Source organism: Harpia harpyja, chromosome 22 (assembly GCF_026419915.1).
Source record: "Harpia harpyja isolate bHarHar1 chromosome 22, bHarHar1 primary haplotype, whole genome shotgun sequence".
Lineage (NCBI taxonomy): Eukaryota > Metazoa > Chordata > Aves > Accipitriformes > Accipitridae > Harpia > Harpia harpyja.
In genome coordinates, this window is record NC_068961.1 from 14292620 (window position 1) to 14307177 (window position 14558).

Sequence of the window (14558 nt, forward strand, 5' to 3'; positions counted from 1 at the left end):
GCCAGGTGCAGAGGGTGGTGATCAGTGGCACAAAGTCTAGTTGGAGGCTGGTAAACAGTGGTGTGCCCCAGGGGTTAATACTGGGTCCAGTCCTGTTTTACATCTTCACCGATGAACTGGATGATGGGGCAGAGTGTACAGTCAGGAATTTTGCTGATGACACAAAACTGGGAGGAGCAGCTGATACACCAGAGGGTCATGCTGCCATCCAGGGGGACCTTGACGGGCTGGAGAAATGGGCTGACAGGAACCTCATTAAGTTCAACAAGGAGAAGGGCAAAGTCCGGCACCTGGGGAGGAACAACCCCAGGCACCAATACACACTGGGGGCCACCCAGCTGGAAAGCAGCTTGGCAGGAAAGCTGGGCGTCCTTGTGGACACATGTTGAACATAAGCCACCAATGTGCCCTTGCTGCAAAGAAGGTGAATGGTATCCTGGGATGCATTAAGGAAAGTATTGCCAGCTTGTCAAGGGAGGTGATCCTTCCCCTCGGCTCAGCTCAGATGAGACACATCTGGAGTGCTGGGTCCAGTTCTGGTCTCCCCAGTACAAGAGAGACATGGTCATACTGGAAAGAGTCCAGTGAAGGGACATGAAGATGATTGAGGGTTGGAGCATCTCTCCTATGAGGAAAAGCTGAGAGAGTTGGGACTGTTTAGCCCAGAGAAAAGAAAGCTCAGAGGGGGATCTTATAAATGTATATAAATACCTGAAGGAAGGGTGCAAAGGGAACAAAGCTAGGCTCTTTTCAGTGGTGTGTAGGGACAGAATAAGAGGCAATGGGCACAAACTGAAACACAGGAGGTTCCCTCTGAACATCAGGAAACACTTTTTTTTTTACTGTGAGGGTGACTGATCACTGGAACAGGTTTCCCAGGGGGGTTACAGAGTCTCCTTCCTTGGAGATATTCAAAAGCCATCTAGACATGGTCCTGGGCAACTGGCTCTAGGTGGCCCTGCTTGAGAAGAGAGTTTGGACAAGATGACCTTCAGAAGCACCTTCCAACCTCAACCATTCTGTGATTCTAAGCAACAGCGTGTTACCACCATTTTACAGAGGAGGAATGGAAGCACAAAGATCAATTGAAAATGCTATCTGATTATTTTGGATGCCCAAACTGTGACCTAAATTTTCAGGATAGAAAGTATTACATGTTAAAAAAACAACCATGGATTGCTGCCACAGCTGTAAGTACTCAACATTTCTGAAAATTAATAACCAAAGCCTCAAATCAAGCACTTAGAAACTAGGTCATATGTGTAGTTACTGAGCAATTCTGAAAAGTTTGGTTGTGCATCACCCCAAAATTCTGATGTACAGACAGCAATAGTATAAAACACTGCATAACAATATTTAACAGTTTAAATAGCGTGTGCTTTCTCTTTCTGCAGTTACCTGTTTTATTCACTGTATTTTTGGCTAAGGAGAAGATCTGACAGATAAGCTTGTTTCACTAGACAACACCGATTTACTCCCTACAAAACTCTGCAAAAGTTGGCACAAAGACTCCTATAGAAAGACACCACATGATAGTGTAATTAAAAACAATACCATAAGTTAAAAACTAACCTGGGGTTTATTTATTAAGTAATACAGACAACCTTAAGACTGGCATTCCCAACTTCTTAGTGTTTGTCTCTGAAATAAGTTACTTAACTTGTGTGAAAAACAAAAACCACCATTTGGATTCCCATCATGTGTCACATCACATGACATAAAAGACAAACCATTGGGGGACTATACTGCTGTTCTCTCTGCAGACAAGCACTGGAAAAGAGACACTTTGCCAAGTGTACATTATTTTGCTGACAAGAGAAGGTAACACAAGACTTGGAAATCCCTAGTTCCGTTCTGGACTCCAAAAAGGGAAAAGGTTCTCCAGTGGACACACACACTTTTCTTCCATCTTCTCCAATTCTACCTCTCCAAGAAGATACCATTAGCTGCTTATCCCTTCTCTTCACTTTGGTCAGCCCCAAGTCTTAAGGTTTCTCATCCTAGACTCCTTCCCTACTAATACTAAACTCCTAAATCCACATTTTCCATCTCAACCTCCTTTTACTTCCAATCTTTCTCCTGCTTTCAGCATTACTGTCCAAGTCCTAAATATTCTGTGTGTATAGTTGCTCACAGGTTCTAGTCACGGTGCGTGTCCAATAGCTCCAACTCCTACCCACAATCTCCAAACTACTCATCCAATTTTGAGGATCTTTCCAGTCTCTTTAACCACTTCATACTAGCTCTTCTCACTGGATGTCTCTGATACTTCTTCACTCTCTCCCCTCACTTTACTAATTTTCAGACTCTGATTTCTTGCATTGCTCCAGCTTTCCCTGGTACCACATCCACACTCTGTTTCTCCATTCACTGACTCCCAATCTCACTGTTTCACACAGTCTCCTCTGACAACCAATCCTCCTCATTGCAAATTCTTATCCAGCCAATATTCCTATTCTTCACTTGTCTCCTGGGTCTTTATTAACTTTACCTCTCCTACCTATTTCACTAGGATTATGCTGCCTCATCCAAATTGTAATCTCAGTATCCTCTCCTTATTGATCCTGTGGTTAAAACCTCTCAACTTTCTTCTCTCAGTACATCCTCTCCCCACACCTACATTGTGGTTCCTCTCCTTCACCATCTTCCACTGTTATCCCTGTGGTCACAGGATAATAGCACAATACAGACAGTCTCCATTAATGTCAAGTTTCTTTGCCTGGACTTGCCTCACAGTAATGAAAAATGCTAATGAATCTAGATTGGAACATGCTTCAGTCAGATTATATGAGACCTCATATGCCAAATTCTGAAGTCTCTATTCAGCTTTAATGAACTGATTTTTAAATTTTTTTTTTTTTAGGCTTAAAATACACTTAATTCGGACACATTTCCTGGGAATGACCAAAAGCATGCAACAACACATAGGCTGACGTGCCTATCAAACATTAAGTCCCTACTTTACTGTACCAGGAGTATAGGACTTTAAAATCCACATATTTTGTTTTAAATGTGGACAAAACATCTTTTTCTCTAGCGTTCTCAGGAGTGGCTTAAACACCTTAGCCAAAACATTAAAAAAGATTAAGTTCACTTTGAATGAAATGCTTATTCATTTGAATGAAATGTTCACCTCAAATGAAATATTTAAATCCAAATAACTGGAGTTTGAAATTTGTAATTAACAGAAAACAAGGTATTTTAATAGCATTAGTCAGCTCTAATGTTAAATGTAATTAGTTATAGGTTAGCTTTATTCTCCCTTCACAAATTCAGCACTGCATTTGAGAACAGATGTCCAACTGCATCTATAGAAATAATACAGTTGTAACTTTGGAATTGAGAACATATTCCTTGGCACTACAGGAATACTCCTGCATTCACCTCCTTTACTTCCGTAATATAAAAAAGGTGCAACACACAGTATAGGATATATACTATAAAGGATGTTTTCCTGATTCCATCATCATCATCTTATGGTGCTGAGAGGTGCTACCACCACCTTAGAGGATCATAAATATAACTGATACGCTCAGACACTGCACATTGCTACCAACGCACCTTGTTCAGCTGACAGTATGTGTTGTCACTGAAACTTACTTGCAAGAGCTTTATTACATAATTTTAAAATGCAAAAACCTTCCAGTAATGAATGAAAACAAATGTTTTGTACTTGAAATGTTAAAACTGTCAAAAGTATGTTTATTTGCATTCAACACTTTTTTTCAACCCATAAGGAAAAAAAAGAAAAAAGCATTAACAATTAGCCTACTGAATTTTATTAAAAAAATGGTATCTGTCACTCACCAATTTTTTCATCCAAAAGCATAATTTTCTCTTGGGCAAGTTGCATTTCATATTTTTTCTTAACAAGGCTTCGCTGAGTCTCTGAAAGACTCTGTTCTGTCTTTTCATTCAATAAACTGGAAAAGCAGAAGCATTAAACAGGAGAATTCAGATGTTTATATATTAATTTTTTTCCTTTTTGAAGTGTCACTAAAATTGCAGAAGTTAGGAAAAAGTGAGATTCTTCTGTATATTTTAGACTATTTGGGATATTTTATTGATGTTAACTTTAATCTCTGGATATTAAAGTCTGAGTACTCCTGTAAAGAATCACAGAAAAGTAAGAAAAATTCTTTATAACAGGTGGACATAAAAACTTCTCAAAAATTATTAAAATATAAATCATCACTTGGGACATATATTGGAATGCCTGACCTATTTCAAGTTATACCCAAGTCAATTCAATGTAGTAATATTAACACGTTCAAATCATGTAGCAATATTAATGATTCTCAAACTGTTGAAGAAACTGACGAGAAGTATCAGTCTGTTTTGAGGGGGAAAAGAAAAAGATACTTCAGTAGCAGCAACTAATCTTCAACAACTCAATTTTTACAGTATTCATAAATCTGACAATTTATTATAAAGCAGCAATAACTCAGGACTGGATTTTGCAAAGGAGTTCATGTTATGTTAGAAATCACAGTATCCTTAGAAAGGTATTGTGGGCCAGCACAACACTGCACGCTAGTATCCAGCATTCCCACCAATCAAAATCCAACAAAAAAGCTACAACACCCATGTGTCAAGTACACCAGTCACTTGTAAGGACACACAGGTGTAGGATAGTGTTTGCCTAACTGAATTGTATTTAAGGAAACACAAGAGGAAATAGTCCCAGTATCTTCTCTTGCAGTCTGTTCACTCTGTAGCCTAGTTCAGTCTGTGATCTAGTCCTTCGTATCTCTCCACACAAACTTCACACGTGATTGATCTTTACTTCCAGTCAGTAAATTATCCTTTTGTATCTTGCACTCACTGACCTATGCTTTATTCCCTAAAGGCTTTGATTGAGCCTAGTCCCACTACATACTTCTGAACATGGTTAACAACTCCAGTTGAGCAGCAGGCCATAAACCCTACGCAAGGCTTCAGTTTTATTTCCTCTCATGAAAAAGCTCCAAGACTAAGAAAAGGATGTTTGAAACTAACTACACGTGACACTCATTAGTTTATGTGTGTCTGCTTGCCTCTATAAAAGCAACAACAAAAAAATGAAAAAAAAAAAAAATTTAATTCATATGCAATTTACCAAAAAACATCAATCCCTGCAGCCTCTAATAGAAAGCTCCTAACTCTAAGTCAGAGTGAATTTTACTTTTTCACTGAAGATGGTCTTCAGCATATCATAATATCAACAAGCCAAGAACATTTACATACAAATAAGCAATGAGGAAAACAATTTCGTTCCAAAAAGAAGGATGACTCATAAGAACAACTATTATAAACTCCTTTGCCTTTGAGCTATATAACAGTTATGAAAACCAATGAATATAGGCTGACGTTTCTCGTCAAACTAATGCAATTATATACTTTTACTTACCTAAGTGAAACATATTCAGCTTCCTGTCGGCTCAGCTCAGTTTCAGAGTCCAGTGCTCTTCTTGCCAATCTTTTCATCTCAGTTTCCAGAGAATCAATGGTGTCTTTCATTAGTGCCACTTCGGACATCTGTTCTAACTGTTCACTACCTAACTATAAATATAATTAAACATTAAAAGCCAAAAAAAAAAAGCTAATTTATACATAGAATTTCTCCTATTAATTCAAATTCAACTCTGTTTTTAGCACAAATCTTTTACTGAAGAAATGTCCAAGTATCTCATTTACTCAGGGCCTGACTCCAAGTCTACTGACGGTAGTTGGCAAAGAGCTGAAATGTGATTTTTCACTTCCTTTGAAGGACAACCATCAATTTCCTGTCTTTCAGATCTCTGGGAATATTTTGATTTATTAATGTAAATTTTAGGTTGGTAATTATGCCCAAGGGCAAAAGTGTTTGGCATTGATCAACATTAGAAGTTTGCAGTGCAAAATAACATAACAGAAGACATCACTATGAGCCTATGAAGGGAGAAACCCCAGTTCAGGATACAACACTACAAATGACGGCTTTAGGCCTCTACTAAGTTATATAGCTATGCCGATAACTGGATAGAGAAATCACTGTGAAACACTTGCATAAAGCACTATATGACCAAGTAACCACCACAAGGCCTTTACCTCTAGGTACCTTCTGTACATAGAACAAAGAACAGGTCCAAAACCTCTTGCACAGACTCCAGCAAAGCTAGTTTGAAATCTCCAGTTTAAAGAAAGATGCGTTTCTTTGTTAAAATGCTTACACGTAACATTCAAAGAACTGTCCTTTATAAATTATTTGAAACAGCTCTTTCAAGGTAAAAAATTCTCACCTCATCCCTCTCCTCATTTACTGATTCTTTCAGTACTAATTTCTGTGTTACTATAATCAAAGATCAGACATCTAAAGAGCAAGTCCATAAGCCTCTGGTACACAGTAACTTCTTCAATACTAGTGCCAAAAATTTCATATTGATGTATCGCCCTCAAAGGGTACCAAATGAACTGAAGAAATAAGATGATGTACCTAAAACAGGACTATACCCAATATTCACTATACATCATATGTCAAGCGTGTGATTAAAGCTAATTTACTACTCAGAGTACGGAGAGCTATTTAAGCCTACAGTGTATTCTTCATCACAGATGAACTCAGTTTAATATTATAATCCTTGGAACTATACTTATAAACTTGGTAGGATTTAAGAGGCTGAAGGGGAAAAAGAAAATGAACCAGAATTTATAACCATAAGATCTAGAAGAAAGATACACTACAGAAATCAATGTTAATCTATTTAAAAATCAAGTTCTAACAAGACTGTAAATATACTTAAGATTTATATTCATTGTATTAATGTTTTCATTTTCTATTTTAGTGCCATATGTTAGCAAACAATTGCACATACAAGTTACTTAAACCATATTAAACAGGACTTGCCAGAACAGTACAGTAACATTTGGTTTTGGAGCATCAGGTCTTAACAATATAGATTCATAAGATAATTCACACTGGAATGGACTCCAGGCGGTCTCTAGTCTAAACTCCTGCTCTAAGCAGGGCCAGCTCTGAGGTCAGGTTGCTCGGGGCTTTGTCCAGTCAGGTCTTGAAAATCTCCAAGGCTGGGGACTGCTCAACTGTCCTCATGGGAAAGAAGTATTTTCTTGTATTCAGCCTGAACCCTTCTTGTTTCAACTGATGCCCAATGTTGCTCATCCTTCCACCATGCACTGCTATGAAAGGCCTGTTTCTGACTTCTTGATGAGTACTGGCAGGTAGGACTTACATCCCCCTTAAACCACCTCTACTCAGGGTGGAACAAGCCCAGTTCCACCAGTCTCCTCTCATACGGAAAGTGTTCCAGCCCCAAGTATCGTGGGAGTCCTCCATTAAACTCACTCCAGTTTGGCAATGTGTTTCTTGTACCATGGTGACAAAACTGGATGTGGTGTATTCCAGATGTGGTCTAATGAGTGCTCAGCAAAGGGGGACAATCGCTTCCCTTGAGCTACTGGCTGTGTCTTGTTCACACAGCCTAGTACCCTCTTGGCCTTCTTTGCCACCATAGCATACTGCTGGCTCATGTACAGCTTGCTGTACACCAAGGCCTCCAGGGCCTGAATTTTCAGCAGAGCTGCTCCCAAACTCATTGGTCCCCAACCTGTATTGGTGCCAGTGACTCTTCTTCCCAAATTCAGAACTTGGCATTCATCCCTGTTGGTCTTCATAAGGTTCCTGTTGTCCATTCTTCCTACCTGTCTTGGTGCCTATGGATGACAGCCCTGCTATTGAGTATATCAACAGCTTTCCCTAATCTGGTGTCATCTGCAAACTTTATGAGCACGCATTCTGTTGCCTCCTTCAGGTCACTGATAAAGATGTTAAACAGGACAGGCCTCAGAACAAACCCCTGCGGTGCTCCATGTTAACAGTCCCCAGACCAAACTAACTGCTACCTGGTAAGACTGACCATCCAATCAAATTTTACCCCATCTAGCTGCCCACGCATCCAGACCATAACATCCTAACCTGGATACAAGAACACTGGGTAACAGTGCCAAAAGCCTTGCTACAATATTGGTAAATAACATCCACTGCTCTCAGCCTGTTGTTTCCTGATAGAAAGCGGTCAGGTTGGTCCTGCAGGGTTAACCATGAACATCACCTGTATTACATTTACAACTCCATAAATAATTTTTTCCCTTACATTTTGAATAGTCGTTTCTAGCTCTTCAATTCTCTGTTCCAAATGAGCCTTTTCATTAAATGCAGTCTCTTGGGAAATCTGTATCAAACAACAACAACAAAATCACATATAGAGCACATCTGAACTCACCACAGACATGTAATGCCATTAACTCTCAGGATTAGAATAGAAATCTTCAGCAACTTTAATTAGACTACTAAGCAGTTTTCATGTTAAAATAACCTGGGGGGGGGCGGGCAGAATCAAACCTTTAACTGCTCCCTGAGGCTATCACGTTCTGTAGTCATCCTTCGGAAATCTGACAGTGCTGTATCCCTTTCTATCTCCACATGTCTTAACAGAGCTTGAGCTGTCACAGTACTTTTAGGAGTCCTGGGGCATTTGATAACTTCCTGACGAAGTCGGGAAATCTCTTTCTGTGCCTGTTTTTAAAAACAGCAGCATAACAGAAATATGGAATAGACAATGTAATGTATCACTATGGCATATGGCTAGTAACGCAGAGCATCCCAGAAACTGTGTAATATCAAAGATGAAGTAATGATTTGTGCATATATTCCTCAATGCAGGAAAGCATTCTTAACTCAGGACAGCACTTACAGACTTGTATTTAACCAACAGATTCAAATCACAGAATTTCCATAACTTTTTTTCTATTTTTTAAACAAATGCTTTGCATTTTTTTTCCTTTTTCACACAAAAACAAAGATAGGATTTTTTTTGCACATCACCTTAAGTTATTTTAATTAATCATACAAATAAAATTACCTGTTCATAAAGATTGACAATTTTGTCTCTCTCAGCTGTTAAAACCTTGAAGTTACCCTGAATTTCTGCCACATGGCGCTGATATTTTTTCAGCGCTGACTTAAGTTCTTCACGTTCTCTCAGTATTTTCAAAACTTCTGGATCAGAACTCACTCCCTTAAAGAATAAGGTGATATAATGTTAAAGTAGAGAAATAAAACTTGATACGCTTTCTTATTATATCTGGTTTGGAAATTTCTATGAAAGATTTAATAAGCCTTCAACCTAGTAACCTCTAGATAGTCAAGACTGTACATATATATTTCTTAGTATTAGAGACCAGATACACATACCATTTTCTAAAATACACATTTATTTTGAGCAGCAAACGTCTATCACAAATGGTACTGACAATCATGTTAATAATTACATAAAATGTAAGCAGTTGTCAGTAACTATTTAAAGTGATATATATGCATGCAGTGTAAAGCAGCAGTTAAGTTCACATTAGTGGCCCATTCCCATCTTATGCATCCTTCCATTTATAATCAGTTAGGTTTTCTTCCTGGTAATTATGGCTTTGGTAGTTTAGCATAAGATAAACCAACATTCTAAAAAATGCATTCCTCCTCTTCCAAAGTGTTTTCTCAAGCTCACCTGGATGGTTGAAAATTTTTTTGACATGCTGCCACAAGTAGAGGTTCGCTTAGGACTTGAAAACGCGTTTCGAAATACCTTCAACAAATTCTCAGCCTCACATTTATAGTAATCTTTGTCCTCTTCCAATGTCTTAATAAAGGTATCAAGCCTTGAAGGTGACCTCCCTTGCTTTATTTCAGCTTCTGTTTGTAAAATGATCTGCATGTGCAAATATGAGAGAATTCATTCAATGAAATAAAACGTTTGTAATGAATGATACTTCAGTGTAAAATGGATAAACATACTCTTCAAAATGAAAATGAAGCAGATATCTAATTAAAATAAATACCCATTTAGTATTTTAAAGTAACTTCTGAATGTCTCTTTTTTGTTATATTGCAGAATACATCTGAATGTCCTTCTAAAAGGACTCTAACAGGATAAAAAAGGACATAAAAGCTAAATGTTAATTAACTTGGAATATATCAGTTCAAAACTAAGGAGGACAATTAAGTAGATTTGTATTGGAATATCTAATGAATTTTTAGATATGAAAGAAATTAGGCCACTATGCTTGCTTAAGATACATGAAAGGTGAATTTCTGAAATGGAAATAAAGTAATGTGCAAATAAGTATAGCTGAAATTCAGGAAGCCATGCAGGGGCCTAAAACAGATTCCAAACAACAACAATTCCAAAGTTCAAAATTGCACACCAAATCCCTCTCTGTTACAATCTATCTGTTGGAAATACCTGGACTCATAAAAGCTTAAGCACCTAAGGAATACTAAACTCTGCAAATTTATTATTTTTAAGACACATGCAGAAGTAGGTCTTTAAATCCCTGAAAAGTTATAAATTAATCACCTAAATCTCTCAGTGAATCTAGCTCTCAAATCCCAAGCTTTCTGGCTGAAGGATCGAAATCTTTCCAGGGTAATTGAGCAATAAGCTCTACATGGTCAGAGTGTCTTTTTTCCAGAGGGGGTTCTTTGCAGGATTGTGGCATAAGGTCAAATATTTTATACAGGAAAGAAAAAAAAAACAACCCGTCCCACCCCCCCTGAAATTTGAGACAAATCTTTTAGTTACAGCAAGAAATTATTATCTTGAACACATAAAAAAAAAATTCCCTATCAATTTATACTGGAAGCAAATTAATGAGTCCACTTAATAAATTCAAATGTTAATTTAAGTTACATTTACCACTGGCAAATATTTCTAAAATTACATCATTGTATACAGTTCGAAATGTTCCAACAGTATCATTACACCTTAAGGAAGATGGAATATTAAGATAAAAATTTTAAATAAAAAATCTTACTTCTTTCTGTTTTGCAAGTGATTTATAAGGTATTCAAAACAGTTACATGCAATTTTGTAAAAAAATTAAGATTCTCAAAAGCAAAATCATTACAGGCTAGTTGCAAAACAGAAACAGATTCCCATCCACCTAGAGACAGAGAACTACAAATGAAAACAGATATGTTTATCCATTCTATAACTTGCCTGTCATTCCGTGAAAACAAAGCAAGTGAAATTCACTTGTACAAATATTAATTTCATATGGAAATGACCTGATTTCATAGCTACATATATATTAAGGATACATGTTTAACTCACAGATTTTAGTGTTTTCACCGTATGTTCCAGCTTCTTTATCTTGTTCTGCTGGTGTCGAATTTGAATCTACCATAAAAAAATTGAGAGCAAGAGATGCATTAGTTTTGTATAATCATTAGTGCAAATCCAGCATTTTAGCTCAACTGTTCTAGTCCAAAGAAGCATTTTGTACATGTTTTCTAGTTTGAGTAGGCTGAAAACATACTATTTAGTAACAATAAACTCAATCTAGAAGGGAATCAGTTAAAAGTTTTATCTTCAGATGCAGTCCAGGATTAGGAAAAACATTAACAGTTGAGTTACTCTCAGATGAGTGAATGAAAAAGGAAGTATGGGGTATGTTTTCCTAGAACTGTCTTATGGAGGAACTTTTGAAAACAGGGACAGTTTGACTATACCTATGGGCTAAAGAAATAAGTATGTAGTTACACTAATGGCAAACAAAGAATATGCTTTCTCCCATCTGGCTACTACTACTAAATTACATAATTGCATGTGCATAGAATGCAATTTTCCATTATCCTGTGAAATCAAAAGCAGTTTTCACTGAAATTACATTCTTTCCAACTGCAAGCATGATTTTAATCCTTGAACCATCCACACCTGAAAAATACCACACTGGCCAGAACCTACTCCTCCTTCATCCCAGCAAATATACTTCAAAGCAGAGATGAAAGCTAGATATTCAGCCCAAAAGGTAACAAACCAAAACAGTTCCCCATAATATTAGCAACCAACATTAAAATATCACTGGACAGTATTAATTCTAATAAATAGATACCTTTGCTTCCTCAAGCTCCTTATCAGCAGTATTGAATAGCAATTCTTTCTCCAGCTGCTCAGACAGTTTGCCATTTACAGCCAGTTCTTTACACAGATGATCTTTTTTACAGGTGAACCTATCCACTTGACTTTCCACCACCTGCTTCTTATCAAGAAGTTGTATGACATGTTGCCTTAGCTCATGGTTTATCTTCTTCAGATCTTCAGTCTGTAAGGACAAGGAGGAAGAAAGTATTTTACTTCATCTTCAAGGATCTGCAGGGAGTATTTAATAATAAGAAGTAATTTATGCTTAACGACAACAAAAAAATCAGTATACATTATTCACCAAGGAAGAATATGCACACTACTAGCACCATTCTGAACAAATTAATTTTGAAGTGTTCTGGACAGTAGAGAATCTGATCCTTAACGTTTATGCTAAAAACTGCCTCAAGCTGGGCTGCCATTACAGTTATTCTCCCATAGCACTGTGAGAGGAAATGTCTCTCCAGGCCTGGTCTCAAGTTTCCAACAGCCTTGCTCACAATGGTTCTGTTAGATCTTAGGAATGCCCTTCAATCATCCTCTTTGAGTTGGGCCCATATCCTTCACACATACTTCACAAAGGCCAGCAGAAATGTAGCACATCAAGTATTAATACTAATTCATCAATTAATCAATGTAAGATTAATACTTTTCCTGAAACAATATTGTCTTTTTAAAAAAATATTATATGGCCTTTTTGTAAGAAACCATAAGTTGCTAACCATTTTGGCACTATCAACTTATTTTAACATCTCAGTCTATGGGAGCATTACTGCCTCATAAAGCTTTCCAATTTTCTGAGTCCTCAGATTTCTAAAATCCCAGCATAATCAAGATATGGATACAATGCAATGCAGAAACTCCATTGCTTGCACAGGCTGATCCTGTAATGCACGAGAAATCAGCATCGCTGAATACTGAATTCTATGAGGTTCACTTGATTCTAGTAGTCAGAGTTTTCTTCAGGTACTGCTAATAGTGCACAAAAATATATTCTGAATTATTTAGGAAGACGTGAAAGATGCTTTGTGAAAAAAAGCCTTCTGGGTGGTCTCTGTCCTGTGACATTCAGTGGTAGTTAATTTTGCCACTGATCCAGCTAATGCTACTGAATTAATAACAAAGCACAGTTACAAACCTGAAAATGTGATAATTATGGATTGGTTGAGTGGAAAAGCATCCACAAAGGGCAATAGAGACAGCATCTGTACATCTGTGTTTTGGGATTCCTGCAGTTTTATTAAGTTATAAAATCTGGGGAGAATACAGCTCTGCTATTACTGGCGGAAGTTTACAACGATGTTTACAACGATGCTTTAGCCAGCGGGAATAGGAGTGCTAATGAAGGGCAGGGAGGCTAAATCCTACTCTGCATCTGAATGTACAAACAACACTTAAAATAACAAAACTGAAATCTGAGTCACATTTACACCCTCAAGCAACTGACCAGACCAAAAGCGGTTTTGTTGCTCCATATGGCCAACCTGTATCATATCTTAAGGGTCTTTTCCAACCTAAACGATTCTATGATTCTCCCCTCTCATCTTCTCTTAGATAACCAAGAAAGCTCTGGCAAGCACTCAGAGATACTGTATTTAGACTACAAAAATTAAGGGTTCTTCAGGGAATATACCATTTTAGCAATTTACTCCTCTTTATACAGACATGAATTATAATTCAAGCACCTTAACTAATTACAATTGTGCTCACAATGCTATACAGTGAAAGCTGTCCCTAAGCAGACAAAATTACCGACCACTTACAGCTTTATAGACTCAAAACCCAAAACCCACTATCAAAAAATACCAATAGCCATATGCGTGGTGCTTTGTTACCGGCTGGGCTGAAACCACTACAAGCGGTAAGATTTAAGTACTGCTGTTGACGCGTTTCACCACCATCATCTGAACTGCGATAATGCAAACCCCTTGCAACCGGGATGAAACTTCACACCAAGACCACCCTGAGCTTGACCCAGCACTAAGACACTGGCAGCAGGCCTTGCAGCAGGACCAAAAGAATTCAGAGTTAAACCTTCGGGACAGATTAAGTCCTCAAAACTGGTTTTGAGTTCCAACTAATTTCAGTGGTTAGCCGTTTAAGACGCACCTTTCCTCCTTGTTCTCCACAGCGTACGCAGCACCACTACCCGAAAGGCCCGCACCCCCTCCGCACCCCCCACCCCCTCCCCGGGGCGGGGCACGGCACCCAGGCGAGTCCCGCCGGTCTCTACCTTGGGGCGACTCTCCGCTCTCCCCCTCCGGCGCCCTGGGGAGCGCCGGCCGCTCATGGCGGCTGCCGGGGCCAGGTGAGGCACCTGCCGCCCGCCCCGCCGCCCGTCCCGCGCACTCACCCGCCGCCGCGCCCGCTCTCCGCCCCGGCCCAACGGCGAGCTCCCCGCGCGGGCGGGCGCCCGCCGCGTTCCCCGGGCGCCTGGCAACGGCCGGCGGGCGGCCTCGCCCCCTCAGCCGCCCCTCTCAGCCTGCCGAGGGGGCCGGCGGCGGCGGGAAGGGCCGGCCGTGCGCGGTCGTTCGCCTGCCCGGGGCGCGCCCCCACGTCTCTGAGGGCTTTCTCCTCAGCGCTGGGGACAGCCGCGGGTCTCCGCGC

At 39.1% G+C, this 14558-nt stretch overlaps 1 protein-coding gene across 1 annotated transcript in view; it reads right to left on the reverse strand.

The window, feature by feature from the left end:
- TSGA10 (testis specific 10) overlaps positions 1-14415 on the reverse strand; it is a 34372-nt gene extending 19957 nt beyond the window's left edge. Inside the window, exons 1-9 of the mRNA XM_052774080.1 lie at positions 14305-14415; positions 11923-12132; positions 11142-11207; positions 9537-9737; positions 8901-9056; positions 8381-8554; positions 8133-8210; positions 5390-5541; positions 3808-3923 (exon numbers count right to left, since the gene is read on the reverse strand). Coding sequence (XP_052630040.1) covers positions 3808-3923; positions 5390-5541; positions 8133-8210; positions 8381-8554; positions 8901-9056; positions 9537-9563 — 703 coding nt within the window. The 5' untranslated portion in view covers positions 9564-9737; positions 11142-11207; positions 11923-12132; positions 14305-14415. The remainder of the gene's footprint in view (positions 1-3807; positions 3924-5389; positions 5542-8132; positions 8211-8380; positions 8555-8900; positions 9057-9536; positions 9738-11141; positions 11208-11922; positions 12133-14304) is intronic.
- Positions 14416-14558: the final 143 nt, after the last annotated feature.